Source organism: Apostichopus japonicus, chromosome 11, assembly GCF_037975245.1.
Source record: "Apostichopus japonicus isolate 1M-3 chromosome 11, ASM3797524v1, whole genome shotgun sequence".
Lineage (NCBI taxonomy): Eukaryota > Metazoa > Echinodermata > Holothuroidea > Aspidochirotida > Stichopodidae > Apostichopus > Apostichopus japonicus.
In genome coordinates, this window is record NC_092571.1 from 27751644 (window position 1) to 27777727 (window position 26084).

Sequence of the window (26084 nt, forward strand, 5' to 3'; positions counted from 1 at the left end):
TTTGTTTACACTTTTCAGAAATACAACTACTAAATACAGCTAACGCATCATGTTTCGAATACACACGAAAAGAGTAAAATATTGCATTACTGTTCTTGTTGTTAATTTTGTTTTTGTTTAAACAAGTGATTTATGGATATTACTACCGTCATTCGAAAACTTGGAATACTTTCAGAAAATACAAGTATAAAATTTGAAACGGTGTTTTGAAACGAAATGCCACCCTTATAGCGTATAGTAAGTCTAAAATCAAATCCACATTTATCTTACATTAATGCCTCTACTTTTGCAACTGACATTTAAATGGCACTGTAAATATAATATTCAGCCAAAGCCTAAAAGAGGTTTTCAACTAATGTATTCAGGCTTTGAGGCTCTCTTAAATCTCTTTTATATAACATAACTTTACAATATTGTAAGTTTGAACTTGGAATTTTTTACGAAGGACTGAAAAGGATAAACTTTCTATTTAAGTTCAATCCATCTCCGAATACCAAAATTATTCAGATAATGTAATATTAAAATATAGTATGCGTGCCCTATCTCTAACCGTTATCCCGCTGTTGGACTCAAACATTATATAGATTAATTTTTATCTTTATCATTTGTCATACAAATTTCAGTGAGCTGATCACTTAGTGATTGGAAACCACAGTCACGAAAAACACATCAACATAGAACTGACGCTGAAACATTCCTGTGATTAAACATCTGGGCCATAAATATTTAACTCTAAACGTATACCTAAATATCTACATTGCAAGAGAAGGTTTGTAGAGTTTAATGAATAACAATTACTAATTAACGTTATATTTTGGTAGAGAATTAAATATTTAACAAGTTAACTGAGGCTAACCCCCGGGTTTATAATTACCAAATCATTACCCAAAAAATGTAAAATTTATAAACTGTGATTACTTGACGGAAAGTAAATGTGACATTTATCGCTTTGTCGTGTCGGTCATTGACGCCATCTTAGATATGAGTTAAAAACCTTAAGATATATATATATATATGTATATATATATATATATATTATAATAAACATATGTATTTAAATAACTGAAATACATAGTCTTCGTATTGTGAAGTTATGAGTTAATATAATAACAAACTGACAAATTACATAGACGAGTTAACGCCTTAATCAATTGTGAAGGACGTGTTATTGGATTTAAACATACCTACGTAAATTCATACTGCAATCATATTTAAACCGGAATTAAACATAAGTGACGTACAAAGCAACGAACAGGATCGATAGTCCGTGTATACTTGTCGTTCGATATCAGTGCCGGATTGAGGGTGGGGCCTACGGGGCCGCCCCTCCCTCCCCAGACATACACTTATAGCAACTTCCCACACCAACACGCATCTCGACATCAATAATCGTCGTCTTATGAAGATAGGCGGAAAGAATGGTATAGGTTAACGGTATATCGCACAACGATCTGTGATCTGAATACATGCAGGGATGTGTTTAAAAGTTATAGTTATAATAAATATAAATAAAACAAAAACTGTTAGCAAACTGCTTATTCACTAACGAGCCTGTGTTAGAGAATGTGTAAAAGAAAGTGGGCCTGACGTTTCGACCCTAGCAAGATCTTCTTCAGATACTGAACGATATATTTAATTAGACTAAAGAGATGCAAAACATTGCCTCTATATGGCCCCGGGTGAATCCCTTAAGTTATACCACGCCCTGTGCGATATAAGTACGCATATATAACCTGTTCTGTTGTGCTAACACTTTAGCTTGGCTAAATGAATGAATTGATGGATGGATGAATTTTTGGATGGATGGTTGGATTGAGGGATGAATAGATGGTAGCTTGGTTGGTTGGGTAGAATGAATGGATTGATACACATATGTGCAGCTTGAATTGCTGGATGGATTTATGGTTAGATGCATTGAAGGCTGGATGGTGAGATGCTTAGATAGATCGGTGGATGAATGGCATGGTAGGTGGATTTATGGTTAGTTGGACTGACGGCTGGGTGGTTGGGTGCTTAGATAGATGGGTGAATGAATGGCATGGTTGATGGATGAATGCATTGGTGGATACATGGATTGAATGATGGGTTAAAGGATAGATGGATGGACGGTTCTTTAGATGGATGAATGAATAAATGAATGGATATTTGGAATGATGGGTGGATGGATTGATCGCAGAATCGATGGATGGATCGTTGTCTAGGCAGATAACTGGATATTTTGGTGGAAACTAACTGTATCCTTGAAAGAGTCTGTTTTGAATGACATTTTGTTTTGGTAAGTTCATCAACCTGGATATGGATTTATAAAAAAAACAATGATAACGATTTGACCTTTTTTCAAAAAGTCAAGATTTATTTTGCCTGGATGTTTAGTGAAGGGTAATGATTGCTGTTATTTTATGCCATTAACGTAATAGGTTACGTGTACAGTAGGTGAAGCGAGATTAATGCAAATATAATCCTGTTGTCCTCTAAGTTTCGTGGCCAATATTCGTTTCTGGTTGTTATATATCGAAAGTTCATTTTCTTTGAGGCTTCAAAGCTTACCACTTCATGTGATTGCGTTCGCTTAAGAGTACTGAATTACGTGAAGCAAACAAGAATTGCAAATTTTGTTTTCTTTCTTGGTCAAGTATAATGGATAAATTATATCTAACTTTATTTGATAAGTGTAGCAGTCTTGTTTCTGCGTTACAAGCATAACACGATTGCTTGAATGCCCATAGCACAATCAACCTTCAGCTTGAATATAGGGGCGTTTCAATCCTAGCAGAATACGATATGTTTCAAATGCGATGTGCAACGAGAACAGACTAAGCATACATTCAAATAGACAAAATATACAGTGGAAGCTTGATGGAAAGGTTATGATTAAAATGGCAGGCATACTAATGTTCATACGAAGTGTTAGGAACGGATTGTTAGGCATAATAACGTTCACAAGAAGCGTTAGGATTGGATTATTAGGCATACTAACGTTCATACGAAGTGTTAGGATTGGATTGTCAGGCCCCATCCCTTTTATGCATTATAACTACACACAATTTTGTTTGTGTCGTTGTTTCCAGCAGATAAGCAGTTTGTTAACAGTTCCTACTTCCGTTTAATCCATACAAGGTCTGTAGCTTGGGAAGGTATACAACTATTCTGATGTAACTTTCTTTCTTTTTTCAAAGTTAAACATAATCCGTATCAAGACCATCCATTCGATTCTTTTACGTAATACATATACACATTTTCCCCCGTATGTACTCTTCTGTGAATATGTAATATACCGTAATAAAGTAATCTCTAAGAGATTTCCGTTCATTCGCTAGAGCACGAATAATTATTTTTGTAATCATTAATAGAGACCTTATACGTATTATTAAGTACTTTAATGGAAGATCATAAACAAGATATAACGTTAGATTATTCAAACGTTGTCAATAACCTAAAGAGATATCATTCCATTTATATACCCTCTGTAATCGTTCATCGGGCGAAAAAAATTGTTCTAATTTTATTGCGTATTTTTCTTCAATTCTTGGATATTATTGTTACTCCATCGACTTTGCCTGAGGATCAAGCTTTAGTTTTTAAAACGTTTCATACGTTGATTATGATGCTGATGTCTTTTCCAATTTCGGATGAAATATTTTATTTATAGAATGATTGTTTATCAAGGATGCATTACAATATTTCTAGCAACTGTTGTAAATATTTAGCATGTATACCCGTGTTATGTGGAACTTTTTATTTTATTTATTTGTTAATATTATAGTTAACTTGTCATATACTCAGCATCGATAACCTGTATACAGAAAGGTGAACATTAAGTCCACAAATTTGTTGGTGTTTTATTTTCCTTTTATTATTATTTAAATGCAACTTGAAGGTTCAACTAATAAATTTTATGAGACTTTTTATCAGACTTTATATTTTATATAAAGTATGGATCAGTTTTGACTATCATCTATCGGATGCTATTAAACTCAACGTAAAAATCCGCTATGACCCCAACATCTTTTTTATCTTTAAGGCTTACAAGTACTATACATTTTTCATATATATATTTTTTTAAACTTCTTCCCAGTTTCTTGTTGCAAATTATATTAAATTCATTTTAGTTCATTTTATTTCTTATAACTTAATTTACCAAAACCACCTTCAAGAAGCGATTCTATGGTCACAGATCCACAGTCAACACCTTGAAGACTGAGGCCGCAGTTAGAGAACATTTTAACCTTCCCAACCATACCATTAACGACATGTCCCTACAGGGGATTGAATCCTTAGGTAGCCGTCCTGACCTAGTACGAATCAGCAGAGAGAGGCTCTGGATGCAACGCCTTCGCACCATTCAACCCCATGGGCTCAACATTCAGGAAGGACATGACTAACTTTTCCTCTGTCCCCCCCTCCTTCTCCCACTGTCCCCCCCCCCATCACTCCTCTTTCTCACAGCTCTCTTCCACCCCCTTTTTTTCTCCACACCTTTCTGTCTTTGTCCTTGTCCAGTTTATTCCCTACCCCGTTCCTTTAATCCTCCCTTTGTCCCTCCACTGTTTATCTCCTACCTCTCCTCTTCCCCTGTTGCTTTCTTCTCTCCATCCCTTGTCTACTAATTACGAAATGTCAGGCCAACTTACTTTTACACAACTTAATTTACTACATTTAACTATAACTTTAACTAATCTTAGTTCATGTCGTTTTCATTTTCCCCCCTCGTTTCGCATTGCCCCTGTTCCATATATTCGTATATTGACCTGTTGAACTTTGTGGATTTTCTGGTCAATTTATAACGGGAGAAGATAATTATTTTTCACATTGATGTTGAAACGTGACTTGACGAAAGTCAAATAGAATGCTTAGCAATTTTACACCTTATGTATATTTAATAACGACTCCCCCCCCCCCCCAAATGATGATGACAATGATTATGATACTGAAATTTATACCCATGCAGTCAAAGAAATTTGTCAGTGAATATGATTATAGGACCGTACCATGGCGTTGAGCGAATACAAATGGGAACATTATTGGAGAAAATAAAAAAATGATATTTGATCGAAGGAGACTCATATTAAGGGAAAGCCTGGATATGATTTGAGGGAATTGGGATTTCCCTGAGGCAGAGTTAGAACGACAAGGGAGGGGGGGGGGGTAAAGTTCCAGCAGAGGAACTAGGTTGATAAAATAGTCGATAACATAAATGTTATTAAGTAATCAATTATAACAGGGCTGAATAATTATAATTATCAAATGTATTTTTATTTGAGATCATCTTTCTTCACTTTGTCCTTCTTCAGAACGGTGTAAACTTTGAACAATTTCTGCAAAAAACGTAAAATACCACATCAATTCTTCTTTAAAACAACAGCTGAAGAAACCGGATAAAATCTGGTATATTTGATTTATTCGGCCTTTTGGCTAAGATCATGTGTGACATTATCTTCCGCTTGTAGGGATATTGTGATACACACCTGACGATGATCACACAGTCACAGTCTCGATGCATGGGGACTGGGGTTGAGAGGGGATCAGTCGTTCGCTTGTTTGGTTTTTCGTGCCTTTGTTCTTTCTTGAGTAACTTTTCTTAAAATCTATTTTATTTATGTTATTATCCATTTCATAATCATCCATTATTTTTGCTCCATTTCGATTAATAAAACATGAATAAAATATTTTTTACATCGTTCAGAATTTTTTTTTTGTGATTATTCAAGACAAAGTAATACATAAATAAATTAACATCGCTAAGCATTCAACGATGTACTTTGTAATCAGGTTCTAATCTAACTTATAGAGATCATTGTGTATAGAATCATTCGGTTGCTGAAACTAACGAGATATATTAACAACTTAGTTCAGTAAAGAAAATTTTGTGTCACACAAATTTAAATATCGTTTTAATTTTTGCATTTATACTAACAATGTGCCCAATTTCAGGATTCCTGACACGAACTTGGTAGACTTTACATATTAACGGATTATGTTTTCATGTATATACCTGACACCATCTGGTTATTTCCTGATCCAACCGGAGAGGTGCAAAAAAATAAAATCGAATGTTTTGTCTTAAAAGATACTAACGAAATAAGATTTCTTCCGTAAACGTGTCACAGGTTCTATGTAAAGCCAACCATCCATGTTATGTATAACTCTTGCCATGCAATCAGTCTTTTTGCCTTTGTATTTTATGCGTTCTCCTTTGTATCTATGGTATCTGCTTTGTATTTGTGGTTTAAATCGTAAGCAAATAGGGCAGAGAGGAAAAGGCGGACATACAATAGGGAATGCAATACATAGAGAGTAACCTTCACATATCGTGTATACTGAAGAACTAAATACACATTATAACCGTCATAATGTTTACAATCTTTCTTTCCGTAATTAATCAGCTAAATTATCCTAATTAGCTTAATGAGCTTAATTAACTCAAAACGCAAAAGGCATTGGACTAAATAGATACATCAAAACAATATTACACTTACACTTCTCAACCATATATACAGTCGATGATATATTATGCCATGTATGTTTTTGGGTAATTTTGTGTGAGGGAATTTTGGTTTGACCTCTACTGTTCTATAGTGCGATGCAATTTTGCATTTTTTCCATTACGCTGTAATACGATTTGCCGATAGATCCCCTCAAGTAAAAGTCCACGCATGTTGAACAACCGTTATAGAGATACGTTTAATTCTGTAAAATATATGTATAAAATTTATCCACCTCGATATAACTTACAACTGTAATTAAAAGAGAGAGAGAGAGCAAGAGAGAGGTGGAGGAGGTGGAGACAGAAGGAGAAACGTAAGATTGCTGCACATCTTCCAACAGATGGTGTGTATTACATAGAAAATCTTGCTCTGAGAGCATGCCACCTTATTGGGCATACCTCAAATCAAAGGAAATAGATAGAGAAAGATTCGAAGCTGTTATCACCTGATTATGGTGTTAATCGAAGCAAGAAATTGACTGATGAGAGTAACAAATAGTGGAATGAGTTGAAAAATATAATAATTCCTTCGAGAACATCTGATATTCTTATCTACACCTCGCCTTGCTTTTCTTTATTTTTGGGAGAGAGAGAGAGATTATGTAACTTGATAATGCAAGGCAAAATCAGAAAAAGTAATGATGACATATAAATATGAGAGTCCGGCATGCACGTAGAAAAAAAAGTTACATCACACCTTTGTTTGGGATACTCCCTAGGCGAAGCATACTTGATACTTTCTAGAATGATAATCAAAAAATAAATAAATTGGAATTTTTGTGAAGAATATTTCTTGATGGATAAATTATGCATTTTTTTTTAATAGCTATGTATGTGAAGTGGAAAGACAAATAATATTGAAATTGGTATTGTACACACAGAGTTTATTAATAGTGGGTTATTATTAACGTTCTTTTCCAAAGTAATAGTCATAAAATATTTTTAAATATAATTATGAGCAGGGTGAGCGTGTTATTAGATTCAAGATACGGGTGCTTATAGGTGCCATACATTATTTTTGCACAGATGTTGTATACCATGTTACCGTATAGATATCGTCTAGGATATTATTTACGTTTCTTCCATGGAAATAGTCATACACAATTATTAATATTAATTAAAAACAGGGTGAGCGTGCTATTACGTTCAAGATACGGATGCTTATAGGTGCTATTTATTATTTTTTCACAGATGTTGTATATATATCCTGTTACCGTTAAGATATCGCCCTATAGGATATAATGAAAATGCATTAATGACGTTACGTTATGCAACTTATGCCGCTGTGCATATTTATGGCGCTGATATGTTACTTCACTGTCACTCAAACTAGAACCGTAATTCTTTTATTTTGTTTTGACAAAATAATGACCTGAATAAAATTAACGAATAGACGGAACCCTGATTAAACTTATAAATAAAGTTTTGCAGGCCTAACTTATTATTTTTTATTATTGTAACGAATGGGATTTTAACAAGCAACGTTGTGATTACAAGGTTACACTCATTGCATATCGTCTTTCTAGTGTGAATACATATAAACTACTCCTAATGGTGATTTTAACTAACTCTACAGACACGCATTGCTAAAGGCTATATAGTTATTTAGTCTATATCAGTAAACAACAGTTATTATACCTTCATTTATATGTATTGTTAACTATGTTCTATAGGCCTACTAAGCTGGAAGAATTCTATGGTACGCTTAAAGTATCAGTTTGTCCTTTAAATCTGCATAAAACAGTCATAATAAAACAAAAACATGTTTTATTTTATATCCTGCGTAATCTTGAGTTTACATTTAAAGCCAGTTTTAGCAACCATATGTCTACGTAAGAATATTAAAATGTTGGAAACAATACTAGGTTTTTAGAGAATGCGGTTTATTTCATTTAAAGTGAAACTGTCTTCCTTGGGACAAGTATATTGGTGATTCTTCTGTAAACTTCTATACATACAATACCGAAATAAATAATAAAAGAAAAAAATCTGTAAAACAGATGAGAAGATTAAAATCGACAAATCGATTGTGACTTTGTAATCTAAAGATTTTCAGATCAAACATGATTCGAAAGAAAACAATAAATTTATTGCAAGATTGAAAAAAAAAGAGAACTCCTCGGGTAATGATTCTTGAAACGGATGTCTACCATGTCTGAAAGACGTCACTTCCGGTGTAAAGTTGGCCGAGATGGATGTGATTTTTGACAGTTCGTGATATGTGATGGAGAGTTGTGAAGGATAATAATATATATATATATTGTTTTTTTAGAGATTGTTTAGGAATTATTGAAATGATGTTTTGAACAATATTCCTCGAAAATAGCTCCAGGTTGAATATAATTATGATATACAATCGATCAGTAATTGCTGAACTTATTTATTATCCGTAGAAAAATCAGTGTTTTTGGCTTCATAAATGTCAATATGTTTTGCATGAACGAATAAAGATTAAAGCGATATTCATATAGTTTGACTTGAAATATCCAATGAAACATTATTTTCTACGTTCATTATAAATGTGATTTAAACATATGATATCTACCATTGGGGTGATGGGGGGAGGGGGGGGGGTTAAGATGGCACAAACAATTTAAGGAGTGACCTGGACAATTTAAGGAGCGCTTCAATGTATGTGTACTGTAAATAGTGACGAATTTGTACGCATGGTGGTGGCACAGATGAGGATAGGGGTGGGGGTGGCAGAGGCTTAGTGTTGTATGCATGGTGGTGGCACAGATGAAGATAGGGGAGGGGCTGTGTGGCAGAGGCTTAGTGTTGTATGCATGGTGGAGGCACAGATGAGGATGGGGTGGTTCAGGGAGGAGGGTGTCAGGGGCTGAGTGTTGTTTGCATGGTGGTGGCACAGATGAGGAAGGGGAGGGGGGGCAGAGTCTTGGTTGTCCTCGCTCCGTGCCCCCTCGGCTTCGGATCTGACCATGTTATTTCAGAGACCTTTACTCTGATGGAAATACGGCAAATTCGCTGCACCAAGTTTCTGCAGTTTTGGCGGGTCTTGAACATGGACAAAGCATACTCCGTTACAATGCTCCATTGACATGCACTCCGAATCGTCAAACTAATGTGGTCTCTATGGACTTGTAAAAGTTTCCACTAGTGACAAGGCACCCATCACACAGAATATATACACCCTGGAGTTTTATAGCACTACCATGTTGCGTGTAATAAACATGCCTATAACTTATAACACTTATAACATTGGCATCAAGAGCCCGCACTTCTCGTCAATTATTAATTAGCCGATATATTCACTATTTTTTATATATACGCTATTCTTTAAAGGCATATAAAGTGGTTTAAAAGGGCCTCAGATGCCCAGGTTTTTGCACCACACGTACTTCCAGTCACGAGCTTTTACAGCCAAGCAGCAAATCTAAAATCCTATTTGTCAACATATTTCAAAAGATGTCCTATTATTGTATTATTTATTAACACCGTTTTCATGCGAACCCCCGAGCAGATTAATATTGGTTCTACATGGAGTATACCATCATATAATAACATATTAAAAATTATACAGTGTATCTACTACCGGAACTGTGTCAAAATGTGAAGGTTCTTTATCGATGTGTGCAGATAAGAATGAGGATTTAAGCGGGCTTCAGAATTTGATTTCAAATTTCCAGTGACAACCGGTGCGACGGTAATTTGTATATTGTGTGTATTGGGAGGGAGGACGCAATGACCGTTTTCTGCCCTGGGTGGTACAGATCACTGTCAGTCCGTCCGCCCTTAGTAGATCAAATCGCCATACAGCTTAAACATGTGAGTGTGTATAGGTGTTAAGGTGATCTATTTTCTTTGATAGGAGTACTCTATTCGATTAAGCCCAAAAGGGTTTCTTAGTTTACTTAGTTTACTTCCTTTCACATTTTTTACTTATTTGCAGTTATATTGTCTTGTTCACCTTGTTATACTATGTGATGAAACAAATAATAAAACCAAAATCAAAATAATAGAATCAAATCAAACATCTATTGAAAACGACTCACCGAATTTAATACATTTTACAAAGTTTCTTAGCTATAGACTAAACATATTTCAATACACGTTACGTGCCAGCTACCCCCCCCCCCCCCCCCCACGGCAATGCTGTGTAAGATATTATGCGGGGGCGTTTGAGAGTGTAACTATTAGTATTCACATGCAACATGTTAGAGTTACTATTTTGATAAATTTCGTTTTATGAATAGTAATGTGTCGTTACTAACCATAAGTTAAACGGACTTAACCAAAATAGCGTGTGCAAAAGTAAGCTTTATACTTACAAGGTTGAGAATCGAGGAGCAAAATGATTCATTTACACTCACATTTTCCTTCATTGGCTGAAGCAAACCTAATGGCATGCATATAGCCTAGTGTGATATATTCTTATTACTCAAAATATTACTTTTTTTGAGAATGATAAAATAATTTGAAGAATACCCAATAACACGCAAAGAGTATGCTTTAACACTAATTTACTGCGTGTAACGTGTCTATATTGTGTGTACGTGTACAAATATATTGGTTGTCAACACCAGTTGTTTCAATCCGTATCTATATGTGGTTGTACAAAAGATATGGACAAGTTGCATAGCGGTCACTGAACGAGGCCGAACTCCGCATTGCTATATATATATATATATATATATATATATATATATATATATATATATATATATTTTTATATTTATCCCAAAAGAAAACAAATCCGTAGGAGGGAGATATATTAATTTGAAATGTCTAAAATAATTCCCACTGTCTAAGAATAAAAAGATTAATTCCTACAGAGCCCTGAATTAATTTTGACGAATTTTTAAAACATTTACAAACAAGCATCGAGTGATTTATCAAGTGAAGGAAAGAGATGTAAAATTCACTCAGACAGCTGAACCCAAAAGCACCTCTAGGCAGATGCAAACATCGCAGTATACAATGACACATTATGTAGGCCTAGGCTATGTATTATACAATATTGTCACAAACAATTTTATCGTTATCATTATAAGCTCATCACTCATTGAGGTTGAAGCAGTGGCGGCGGAACCGGGGGGGCTTGGGGGGGCTCAGCCCCTCCAATGAAAAAGTTGAGGGGGCAAATGCATGATAAGCCCCCCCAATATTTACCAAGGCTCCGAAACGTGCATCTGCCCATTTTTCAATGCATACTTGTCGATCTGTCCGATGCACACGTATACTATATAGGTGTAATAATTTTAGTAATTGCTGGGGACCCTCGGCCCGTCCCCTGGCTATAGACCACATTGTCACCTCAACCACGTCTTCACGCCCCGTGAAAAGTGGAAGCAGTGAGTGTGAGTACCAGTAAGCGTAACACAACTTCGTCTTAGGCCAATGACTTGCCTCATTTCAGCCAGTTCTCCAACATCCCCTTACTTAGTGGCGGAGCGTCCATATATACAGTCAGGGGGCGGATGCCCCCCCCCCGACAGACTCAAATGGACTGCTGGCGCCCTTTTCAGCTTTTCACTATACTTTTTACTTATTCGCTATTATTGACTATTTTATTGCGCTCTCATATACCTATTGACATTTGTCATATTCTGTTGGTGTAATTTTCCGACAAAATGGCGACGACACCTATTTATTCTCCGTTTATCTGCAAATTAGCAAGGCCCAGAAAGGGTCATTTCCTGCAATCTAGGGAGTATCTTTACTCAAAAATTTTCTGTACGCTCCGCGCCAACCTGTGGTGGCGCTCCGCTTAGATAGTGTCGAAAGCGCCCCTACAGACCATTCTTGCCTCCCCCGACCAATACCCCAAGCTCCGCCACTGCCCTTACTACACTCAAAAAACGTCTTTGCGTTTACATTACGAGTATAATAGCTACTCTCTTAAAACACCATCGAATATACAAATTACAATGTTTTTACAGACTTTTACGTGCAATCTGAGAAATTGCAGACTTTAGACCCATATTTTAGGGCTAGGTATTCGCAGCATAAAACACACGGGAAGTGCCGTTTCCGGCCATCTGGGGGTTTGAAATAACCCAAAATTTTCTTGTACGCTCCGCGCCAACTGATGGTGGCGCTCCGCTTAGATAGTCTCCACACATTAGCCCCCCCAATAATTTTTCCGTTCCGCCGCGCCTGGGTTGAAGGCGTATTGTATAGTGTTAACGGTGTCCCCTCCTTCAACCGTTCATAAGTTCTCTGATCAAAACTTCACCAGGGACCAAAATGTTGTTGACTGTAAATTAATATAATGCTGCATTGCCTTCCTGTGTTGATTGTTCTTCAGTGATAGTATCCCGGTTGGCGAATTTGGAATCGGGGAAGAACTTTCTTTTATCATGACTGCACTGCAAGTGATAATGAATGAAAGTATACCTTCACTTGGATATGATTTTACATTAGCTTCTGTATAAGCTATATGCTTCCTGATCCTTTGGAAAATATATTACTAAACTAAAGTAAACTAACGCAAATCGACATTAGCTAGCTCTTTTATACATTTAGTATTCAACTTTTATGCCTTTAGTATTTAACTTACGCTAAACTTCCGAACAGAATTTACAGTATGGCTTGGTCAAGATATCTAATTCCCGAAGTAAATAACAAATCCATAGTTCCATGTAGGCTAAATAGCACAATTTAATTTCGCGTAACCAATATAGAGAGGTAGCATACTATTTATGAAAGTGACATAATGATCTTGGATAACAACAATCCTGACCTTTTTTTTTTCTTCTTTATCTCTGCCTTAACATTAATACTACAGACAATCAATGCGTCTCAGTACTGGGTTTCATTATTAAAGTTCACTACTTGGGAGAAATATCACCTATCTTTGGAAATTTAACCAATTAAATAACTACCTAGGTTATTGATTGGACAATTTTAAAGGTGGTTCGAGTGAGTGGTATGTATCACCTTTTAACCCAGATATAAGCGGGAAAAGCGGTCATGTATACGTATATCATTGCCAATCGCCCGTATCTATATAGCAGTGAGAGAGTGAGTGGTACATAATCAGTTTGGCAAAAATAAAAGATGAGAATACACTGCCTGAGTTATCGAATATGTACCACGTGACTTCTATATTGGTTAATGTATATATGCATGCTTACTTTTATGTCCTTTGTAGTTATGCATATACTTCTGTTTGTATGTATGTATGTGGGTATGCGTGGGTGGGTATATGTATGTATGTGTAATTAGTTTGTTCACATGTTTCTGTATATGTATGGTTACATTTGTATGTATGTATGTATGTATGTATGTATTGTGTGTACGCTTATTTATATATGTTTTGCAAACTTTTGTATATGTGGGCTATGTATACTTTTCGCATTTTGATGATATACTCGAAATTTGTAGTTTTTCTGTCAATCTATATATAGCGTGAATTTAGTTCATTTGAGTCATTGCCAGCATAACTTTCAAACGACTTATAAATGGGAAGCTTAAGTTTATTAAAAAGAAAAGATAAGAAAAGAAATGAGTTTAAACACGTCAATAAAAATATGAAGAATGAAAAAGTCAAAGAAAGGAAACCAACAATGTTAAGTAATTACTTCATTAAATTCAATTACAAGAAAACATTAACCAAACAAATGTTGAACATATAGTAAAGATTGTAACAAAGACTAAATACTCGTTATTGCATGGATAGCTCGGTATATAAATGAGTTATTAAAACGACGTATTCTAATATTAGGCGTTTTTGCATTATTTCTTAAATTTGAATTGCAATTATTGCACAGAGAGGTTAGCTTAGAATAAAGATGATAACGTCAACAGCTTTGAATATTCTTCACTTCCTTGCAGTTTCATTGACTTTATTTAACTGTGTATTATTTTCAAGGACAGCAAGAAAATGGCACAACATTTAAGAGAATGTTCTTACTTTTTGTTATTAGTAGAGGATACCTTACAGGAACAGCATACTATGAGAGGTGAAATATTGGTGCGATCAAAGCTGTTTTTCCTAAAGCCAGTCGAGCACTGCCACGACACGACTCGACTATCCTGTATAACAGGGCAGTGTGTGTGTACTTTATCGAGATTTTGCGTCGGCTTAAGTCAGGAAAACGGAACGTTGATCGTTTACTCGACTGACAGTCGGCATTGTTCGGCTATTGTTCACGACTAAAACAGTTCAAATTTAACCAATCACGGGAAGGTATTTTTGCATGTGATCTAAACGAGTTCCGGTCGCTAACAGCAAATATTATTGTCATTGTATCCGCTCATCAGTTTGGTCAGTATGCGAGGAGTCAAGTCCATGGATCACCTCGACTTTTGAGAACTAGGTCACGAAGTTCGACTCGGGTCGTGAGCAGTCGGGCATTGTGTGGCGGGCTGAACAAGTAGAAAGCATGGAACAATATAGACTATGTGAGTGACAATTGACTACCATTTAGCTAACACCTTTGAAATGTAATTGATAAACGCATGCTCATATATACAGTATACATGTAGAGTCTATGTTGATACACTCAAAAAAATATCGGCCTGAAAACACTTGCTCTATTTATCTCTTTAATCCTCTCCAGACGAAGCTTATATGGATCACATATCAACGATTTAAGTAAGATCTATAATCCAATTGAACGCAACTTAAGAACTAGGGTAATCCATTTCAATTTTTGAGAACGTTTCACTGATGCGTGAGTGATGTTCAACTTTAACGGCTCGAGCTTGTAGGTTTATTTCTCTTTTCCTGGTCGTCGTCCTCTCCCCACCCCTACCCACTCCTGACCCCCACTCCCCATCAAAGAAATATGGAAATAAAGTTATCAAATAAGGATCAATGAAATGATCATAGAAGTTACATTATAACTCTGTCGAATAAAATAAAACAAATTATAAAATCGCCATTTTTCACCATTTTCTATCCTTCAAAGAACTATGGAAATATAGTTCTCAAATGAGGAACAATAAAATGATCCTAGAATTTACATTGTAACACCAAAGTAAAACAAATTATAAAATCAACATTTCGCCATTTACAGTCATTCAAAGAACTATGGAAATATATTTCTCAAAAAAGGATCAATTAAATGATCGTGTACTTTACATTGTAACACTGTCGACTAAAATAAAACAAATTATAAAATCGCCATTTTTCGCCATTTTCCATCCTTAAAAAAAACTACGAAAATATAATTCTCAAGGACTCAAAGGCTGTAGGTTAAACGTAATGGCAAATGTTCGTAAATAACCTTAAAAAGCATAACGCTGATAACATATTGAATGGATACGTTATGAACCCTAACAGCCTACCATATACTTGTGCGTGTAGATTCTTCTAAACACTGTACGGTACTTTGCTTAACACTATTTAAGTGTGGTTTATGTAACGTTACCTTGCAATACGTATACATACAGACTTGCATCCCATAATAATTCTATAGAAAAACGGTCGTAAATATGTAATAGTCAAACTGATTTCCACTTCCGACTAGAATAATATTATAATAATATCATAATAATAATATTTGTGTCTTTGTTTCTATGACGTCGTAGTAATAACCGGAAATTATCATAAACATATAGCAGCTGAATCAATAAATATCGTTGATTCTAAATATCGATATGACTAAATTACATTATTTATGAACGATGATATACCGGAAATGTTGTTTCATTATCTATATCAATTTCTTTTGGCTTTTATGGGGAAAAAAAAGTTAAAGAAAGTGGATATGAAAATACGGGTCGTGGTGGCAAGTGGTGAGTTTGTGAAATGATCTAGATATATAAAAATGATCGAAGCGTAACCGTTACTCCCAAACGACCTAACTGCATTGACAGTTCCAGCAAACGTTGCAAAAACGTGATGAATTGTTTCATTATAAAAGCAAGCTGGGGAAAAAATCTAACATTTTAACGTGATAGTGAGACACCTATATGGTATAAACGTGAAGTTAAATGCAGTCAAATGTGACAAAATCCTGCTGTTACGGGTTAAAGGTCCAAGGCATTAATCGCTCGTAGGTATAGGGTCGGTTTAACCTGGTACACTACTATGCACTTTGGATCACGGTCCGTAGACTTTCATCGACTTTTAGTGATATATACGTTGTACACTTAAAAGCCCGTCAGACAGATCCGTTATCATTACGTCATCCTCTTATGCACACGTCACCATTCTGTAACTAAGAAAAGACCCGATCGGAGCTTTGAAAGGGTCTACAAACGGTAAGGGGCGGCAGCCACCAACAACATTTTTGAAAAAATGGTGGCGGTATCTTTTTCACATCTTGGAGTTTTGCATCTTAGCAAGAGAACAACAAGATACAAGTTAAGTCCACGCCGTAAATACCGCCTGTACGGTAATAAGCATGCTAAGAAACATGTTCCCGCCAAATGCATGTGATGGAAATCTGCATCTGATATCTGTTCCTTCCGCAGGCTCACCCGATACACACAGAGAACACAGTATACTATACTGTAAATCTTAAAGTTTGGTACCAAAGTTAAAACTGGATCGTGCTACAAGTCGATGGCATGTGCTATTAGGATTACAGTAAGAAATGAAGATATGTGTAATCCCAACAAATCCAATTTGATAGCATTTGTTGGAATTATACATATCCTCAGTTCTTACTGTAAATATATTAGCACATGTTACCGATTTATCATATTTATCAGCACAATCCAGTATTTACTGTGGTACAAACTTTAAAATTTACAGTACCGGTAGTTACTGTAATCTCTGTGTGAATCGGTTGCCAGGCAGGGCTCCACCATGTAACTTGACATTTAAAAACTTGTCCTACCTATATACCGGAAGAGAAAAAAAATCCGCTGGTCGTTTTCTCATTTGTAGTTGCTAATTACTCGGTATTTGCGAGCGTATTTCGCGAGTATTAGAGAAAAAGATTATCTTCACACCTTTAGCAACACGAACTCACTAATCATGCTTGAATTAATTGAGAAATAGGCGTCTGGGACGCTGTTACCCAGCATCACAGTCACGACCTAAAAATTTAAAGTAGCCATATACTACCTACATTTTCAACGTAATGTTTGATGCCTATACAAATATATACACGGGCATAAACGTCAGCTGCCTCCATATATTGATATAGTTGTTTACATGGAGAAAAACATAGCTTTAGAAATTTGCTATGTATTCTAAAATGGTCAGACCCTCTCAAGACTTTTGAAGCATATTGGATGGTTTTGAAAATATCTTTTTGCGCATAGCACCTCTGGTTTTGTTACATTCTCTATGTACACAACTCCTAAATGTGACGTTCTTGATCAAGTAAGCCGCTACTGAATTTTGTTTACCACTAAGGGACCTAGGCCTATATATCCTACATAATTCATAAGGGCGTTGGAGAAGCTACGATCGAGGTGTAGGGCAGGATTATCTGTTCATTGCAGCTATTGCGTATATACCCTCATGAAGTTTATATGTAAAGTTCAGACAGCAAACCCCCCTCCCCTACCCCAACTCCCTGCAGCCCATACACCACCCCTCCTCCACTACCAGGCTCGCTTGTCGTTGAAGCTTTTTTCTTATATTTAGGAATTTTATGAACACTGGGTTGTGTGAGTTTATTGATATTTGTGGTATATTTAGTACGGTATACATTATTTATTTTGAAATTAATGAACATTTTATACAAAACCGTATATATATATCTCAAGTTCACTGAATTTGATAGTTACAGATACAACCAGCAATACTTATAAAACATAAACTTATATTTTATTATCAGTGTATTGCCTACCCATCATATATTTTCACTAGAACTTTGACAAAATGGAGGGGGGAGTCAAAAACAGAGCCAAAAGGTCATGCGATTGTATAGTGTTAATATGTAGGACTGCGGTTTCCCAATTATCAAAAAGAAAATTAACGGCTTTAATATTCAAATACATTTAAATTGGGAGCAACTTTTAGAGACACATATAGCACCTCTTGCCATCATATTATCTGTAACTCTACTAAGATAAAGTGTGACACGGGTGAATGGATCTGGTGTTCTCTGTTGGCTGTGTTTATAGGTTTATTTTCCCGATTTCTCAGGGGAATTATTGTAATTACAGAATAACAAGAGATTCATTCTACGATTCATCAATTTGTAACCTTTTGTTTAAAAAACCTTATTACAATTCTAAACTAGGACTGGAATGAACGATAAACATTTGAATATAGATTACATGCGTTGAATCAAAAAAAAAAAAAAAAAAAGAGTTTGAGGAATTTATTAAGAAAAAGAGAAAACTTACGCAAAAAAAAAAAATAGAGAGAAAAAAGAAACAACAACCGAAAAAGTACAAGTTTGGTTTAATTTTTTTTTTTGCCCCGAATGTTGAAGAAAAGACCGATTTAGCTAAAGACGACCCTAGAGGAAGATGTGTGCTCTGAATAACGTCGACACGGGACAACAAAATAAGATGGTCAAATTCTCTATCCATCAAACATGGCAGGTTCCAATCTATCAAAACCTCCTCGTGATGGGCTTAAATGAAGCTAAAAAAAAAAAACACTGACATTTACAATGGCAACAAGAGAACATACAGACTCATGAATATGAGGTCCAAATTCGGAAGTCAAAACAGATATTTTGGCCTTTTGCGACCTTTTTTTCACTATTTATACTGTACGAAACTTCTTTTGAAGGTAAAGCAGGGTTTCCCGTTTTCACTTTTCCACTTCTAATCGTATAATCCCATAATCCCATAATTAACAATAAACAGAGCATCAAATGGATGACTTCTTACACCATTGTCCTTGACAAAGTTTCGATAAATTGCGTAATTTGGGGTTTGCTTTTTTTGTATTGACTTCTGTATTGCCCCACGAGGACCTTACTTAAAGGTCTGATTGCTAGGCTTACTAGTTCAGCCACTTTGATCCTTTTCATAAATTAAAGTGATATCGATTACATCAGGAACTGTGTTTAAAGTCATATGCCATACAACGTATCAACATTATTTGTGTGAAATGCCTACAGTTGTCATCCATAGGATGAATATATAATGTATTGAAGTATTAGACCTTATATAATAATATATCACAAAGAAATATTTCAGGCTTGCCAGGCAAACCAAAACTATCTTACTGTTCCATCGTAAAAGATTTTCATGTAGCGCCATCAATAGTGAACGAACCGTTATTATTTTTGAATGACTTCCTGGTCTTTGGCGAAAAGTTCTTTTTAATTCTAGAAAAAGAAAAGCAATATAAATATTTATCAGTGAAAACACACCTCATTTCTCTTAAATGTCCCTTGTATAACAACTAAATACTTACATTTTAAGAAGAAACTTTGGCAACATTAACCGTGACGGCAATGTGTAGTGATCTCTTCTCAAATGAAAGGTTCGGTTTTACAAGAAAATCAACAAAATTTATGAAAACCAAATCTTTAATGTTTCTACAGGGATTTTTCTAGGGATGAAATCAGGAACATTGCCTTAATTCTATGAGAAAAAAAAAATTAAATATGTTCTCTAAACGTTTATCACATAAGCTCACCAAAAAAACTTCAAAAAGTTCACAAAATTGTCAATTATTTTTCACTTATCAAAACAAAAATATTTGTAGTTTTTAAACACATCAGAAATAACGCGATGCTCAGACATTCAACTTAAACTCTACAAATGTCCGCCTACTCTTACGTTAAACTCAATTATATGAATATTCAGAAATACATGCTACGTCATTACGATTAGGTCGAAAATGAAAGTTGCTGGTTGATAAAAAAAAAATCACTCTGTTTTGATTGGTAGATTTTACAGAACAGCTCCCACCCCTCGTCAACGTGACGTCAGTTTCTTTATAGCAAACACACCGTTGTGGAAGCCTCGTTTCATTTTAATGAGAAAAAAATACCCTCGGTTGTAGTATATTAAGCCTGGCTACACGCTGAAGCGATAAAAGATCATTTTCTCGTTTCTGTTCTTTCTTTACACAAGTTATCCATCAGGCATAACGGGGCACACCAGCTGGTATCAAGGAAAGGAGTCTACTAGAACTACACAGACTTAGGAAGAACCAAACTTTTTTTCGTAAAAGTAATTACAGTGCATTTTACACAAAAACGTGCAGCTTAGAATAGTCCTCGCTGTTTTCGTAGGTTTAGAAGAAGAAGAAATAGAAGAAGAAGAAGAAGAAGAAGGAGAAATTTGGATTACTTACAAAGATGAAGCTGATTTTATCAACAATTGGGTTTGTCCTGGCGGCCTGTGTATTGACTGTATTGGGAGATGATGAAAATCAGGTAAGTGATTCTAAATTTTATCATGTAGTTTGTGTAAGTCATCACTTTGTAACGAAATCATTTTTATAGACATATATAGCAACAAATTCAATGTTTGTTAACTTCAGTCAGTTGAAAGTGTATTCTTAAAAAGTTTGAATGTGTACTCTTGAAAGCGTTCTACAAAGACATCAAGAAATCGTGGAAATGTGCTTACCATATCAAAAGACGTTGATGATCAGATCATGAGACGAACAAGTACTTGGATAAAACTTTAACATCGAATAGTTTTTAGAAGTTGAAACAAAAACAATTATAAAGCTGAATACATGATATTGCTGCAAAGATATGTATCGTGTTTTCCAAATACGATGTTGTTTACATATCTCTTTTTATAAATATTAGAAATTTAAATATTGGATTAATGCCACCAACGCGATAACAATATTCCATCTTTCATTCCACAGAATTTATTGAAAAGTACATATTAACTTGAACTCTTTGCATAAAAAAATCCATAAACTTCCTTTTCAACGAAGAGTAGGACTTATTACCCTGAAATAAATGCTCACCATAAAGGCACCGCGTTTCTCAGTAATGATTTTAATATAATATGTTTATAGCAAATATTATTCGATCCAGAATTGATTTATCTTACATGCTCGGCCTGTATGGTAAAGATGACGATTAAAACTACGAGAATCGGTGTGTCTGGTCTTTGTATCAAAGGTTGAGAAAACATTTTAATATCGTCGTGTACTTTCCCCGTTCTGACTATAGATAAGTTCACACTACAACGTTTATACGTCTTTAAACAATTATTTTGTTCAATAATACGGTAATTAAAGCTAACTCTTTCCCTTCTTCCTTATCCCAACACCCCACCCCCACATTCCCATCCTCCCCTCCCCCCCCCCAAAAAAATAGGAACCAAATGTTCAATGAATAATGCCACATATTGGAAAACTAGTTGTTTTGTAGATGGATAATTTAAGATTAATATTGCTAATTTCAGCTTAATCAACGCAGATAAGTGAACTACAAAAATCATCCATTTTATCCATACATCTTTTTCTGAATATGAAAGAAACAGCACCTGCAAACTAAATAGATATGGCATTGTAATATATCATTACTGATATGTACAAACTAACTGGATATGATATTGTCTATATTAAAAATGATATGTACAAACTAAATATATGTGATATTGTCGTATATCAATACTGATATGTACGGTACAAACTTAATAGGTATGATATTGTCCTATATCAATATTGATGTACAAACTAAATAGATATGACATAGTCCTATGTCAATACCGATATATAGATATGATAGTTTTATATCAATATTGATATGTATGTACAAACTAATCAGATATGATAGTCTTATATCAATATTGATATGTACCAAGACGAGAACAATCAGTGAAAAATGCTTCTCATGGATATGACGCAAGTATAGAACTGGATAATAGCTTGAAGTTTGCTGTTAGCATATGATAGTTCAGATATTATCATTATTGAAAAAAACGATATGACCCTGGAAATGTAAATCTATACACAAAACTATGGACACAACAAGCCATGAATAAATAGTTTCCGAACATGCATACCCCTCTGTGTCTTGGTTCTGCTGGGTTATCAATCTTTTTGAACCCCACCATCGGATGGATTTGTAACCTCTTAAACCCTCATCTTGTCTTTGTTCTGATAGATTTTAAACTGCTTACACATCAAACTTCTCTTTGTAATCACAGATTGTCAAAACTTTGCAACCCACCTTGTTTTGTTCCTGATGGGTTTACATTTTAAACATTTTGCACCCATACTACATGTATTAATGTGGGTTACAAAACATGTGTACACACCAAGTCTTTATTCAGATGGGTTGTAAAACATGCAACATCCAATTGTAACTTCGTGCTAATAAAAAGCATACCATTTGAAAACCACCTTGTTTCTGTCCTTAAGGGTTACATGCGACTGAAACCCTTTTCACACACAGTACATTGGCTTTGTAGCCGGTTACCAACATTTACATCCCACTTAAAGTCTTTCTTCTGATCGCCTGTGAAAAATATTCCCAACCCACTGTGCCCTTGTTCTCACATGTTGGAAGTAATTTACAACCCACCATGTGTCGCTCTGAGGGATTAGCTGACATATAAATCGTTTTCACCGACAAAATATTTGTACCCAACAGAATATCTAACACTGACGACGAACTAACCCTATGTGCGTATTTGATTGATTACATGTAAAACATTTCATTCTATGGAGTCTTTATTGTTTGGTAGTTTACGATATTTTGCACCTCACATTGCCCGTTTCTTCTGGGCGAGATGTAATATTTTGCAACTGACCGTGTCTTTCTTCTGAATGATTGTTAACCTATTTGTTTTTTGTCCTTTTTGCCCTCTCAAGTCAACCATGTCACAAGTTCATCATCGGTTTTCGATTTCGCAATTATGAGTCTTCTGTATTCTTGCATTAGTTCATTTACTTGCTAAGAATGCCTATAGATATTGTTGATTACAGCTCATCTCCTGTTTTATTGTACAAAAGACACGTGGTTTACTAATTATTAATGTTCAGTAATTAAATTGATGAGTCAAGAATCGCACAAGAAGGTGTTAGAGTAAATAAATTAATTATCAACGTGTATTTCATATTCATGTTTGATTGGATTTTAATTTCTTGGAAGTGTCTATATATATTTTTTATATACCCTGCTCCGGAAATTTCCATACAAATAAGCTTCTGAATATCCCTTTAATTATTAATATAATTACTTATATTTAATTAACCATTAGTATAATTACAACAGGGTTAAAATATTCCTTTTCTTGTCATTGATTATTACAGAGGCGCTAACGCTTGCAACTAATGTTTCTCATTGAAACACTTTATATGACTGATATGAACTTGAGGGAAACATAACTAAAAATCGTAACTTTATCCAAAAATGGCGAAGTTCCAAGAAAATGGAAATAACAGAAAAGTCATTAACAGCGAGCCGCGTGAAATATACATTAATAAATCAAACTTTTCACGTGAGATAGCTAAACTGCGTGAGTTTGAGACTTTGAAAGACACACCCACGCTCTGGAAATGACGTCATAACTGTAATTACTAGGGTTTTACTTACTTCCAAAGACAGAAAATTCACGATTTGAGAGTATTCAAGATCATGATCAATTCACTTTTTTTTTTGTTCTTTTGCGAATTTTCACTGTTGATGCATCAAACTAATGAAAAATCGAGAAACTTATCGGAAGTTTTATCTTTATTTGATAAGTCAAATTAATTAACAGCATTGATAACTAAAAGACTACCTTAAATGGACACGTAACTTTTTAAAATTGAAAATATAAAAACCAAGCAGTGCTGAAAAGTTTCAATATTATATTGGATTTTAATGATCCTGTTATCAAATTATTGAATCTTGCAACCAAGAGAACTTTAAATAGATGGTACAATTACAGAAAGGTTCATGTACTTGAAGTTATGAAAGTTATGACGTTAGGGAAAGAGTAACGGACATGCAATATTATCTGATGATTACAGCATTTCAGCTATAAATGGAAAGAACTGATTAATACCCCCACAAAAAAAAAAAAACCAGGAAAAATTATTTAAAAAAAAAACGCATCGAAATCTATATTAATGAGCAGAGAGAGCAATTAAGTGTGACTGCTTGATAATATATCGTACCACTGGACATGTTTTTTTTTAAATCTAGAAATTTCATTTCATTATTAAAATCAGAGGGTATATGCGTTACCGATTCTGTACAAAATTTACAAATGTCTGTATTTTCTTTTAATCTAGACAGTTCATTTTGTTATACCAAAAGTCAGAGGGTATATTATAATATACGTATACGTATGTGTTACATGCAGATTCAAATGTTTGTATGAAATAACTGCACCGCCAAGTTACTGTAATATATATCCTTTGTATACCGTATACCGAGCACTCTCTATTCGCTATTAAATAGTCTTCAAGTCCCAATAATTAAACAGATTACAATTCATTTTAAAACTTACAATATTTGCAAAAATATAATATTCTTCAACTTCATAAAGCTGTATTTACTAGAATTATATACGGCGCATATACCGTGCAATTAAGCTAGCAATTCCTACGTTGACTAGATGCCTACAGCCCTGTTTGATAATTCACATCAATCTATGGAGCAGAGTAATCATTTGCATAAATATTCAATCCATCAATATGAGGCCACGTGATATCCAATGTATAACATGTTCGCATAATGTTCTCAAAGTTAAATATTTATATCGTTTTAGTATGAAAAGCATGTTCAATACAGCGTATAGCCTTTCTTCTGTTAGTATATTGCCTAAAGGTTTCAGTATAGAGCGGATGCGTTATGTAATATCATACCTGTATCATACCTATATATATATATATATATATATATTTATGTATATATATTATATATTTATATATATATATTTATATTATATATTATATATATATATTTATATAGTTCAGTTCGTAATGTGTTCTACTGATTTGCATAATGTTATATATAGACTGCAATATATTAAGAGACTTCGTTTTGTCACTACATCATGTGGTGAGACACGTATTGCAGCCTTAGTTGCCTGCACTCGCCGTCACCCTTACTGACTTGTATTTGTACTGGGGGGGGGCATTTTGGAAATTTAATATAGATACTTATGAAATATTAAGTACTATTTTTCGCGCTTAGAGCTTTGTAATCGTACTCATATCAATGCTAATGCCATGCACTTTTATACTCCCAACTTGGCATTACATGTCGTTACTATGCCCTTCAGATGAGGCACAGAAGGGGGTATCTATGCCCTACCTTTTCTAAGTTTAGATGTGATCGTGCTAGATTGCTTTGATCAAAAGTTCATTGCTCATAGTTCGGAATTCGAGTTAAAATCAGACGAGAACTCAAACTTGGACTGTTAGTGTCCTGGAGTTCGACTTGTATCCAACTCGGTCTGGTCAGGCTCAGACTGAGTTCGCGTGTAGCACGAACAAGAAATAGCTGGACTAGGACTCAAACTTGGACTCGCAGATACCTATATGTCCAGGAAAAGCCCATGGGAAAATATTCATACGGAAGCGGGAGTTTAGCATCCTGTTAGTAAACAGCTACCCAGAGGAACTGAATAGCAAATTAGACTGCTCTGTATTTGCATGTAGAGCGAATCCCGCTTACAGGTGGAAAACAACATTCTCATAGCCACCAGCACTATAAAGACTGAACTAATGTGGGTGGTATACAACACGGTAAAGTCCTTTGAAACGTAGATATTTAGGCAACACCAGATATATACAATAGTGTGTGCGGGAGGTGATATGTGTCCTTATAAGCAACATAGAGCGTTAATCCGGTCG

At 35.0% G+C, this 26084-nt stretch overlaps 1 protein-coding gene across 1 annotated transcript in view; it reads left to right on the forward strand.

Annotated features, from left to right (window-relative positions):
• Positions 1-20338: 20338 nt before the first annotated feature.
• Positions 20339-26084, forward strand: part of LOC139975552 (uncharacterized) — a 60163-nt gene continuing 54417 nt past the window's right edge. Inside the window, exon 1 of the mRNA XM_071983569.1 lies at positions 20339-20700. Within this exon, the coding sequence (XP_071839670.1) occupies positions 20623-20700 (78 nt within the window). The 5' untranslated portion in view covers positions 20339-20622. The remainder of the gene's footprint in view (positions 20701-26084) is intronic.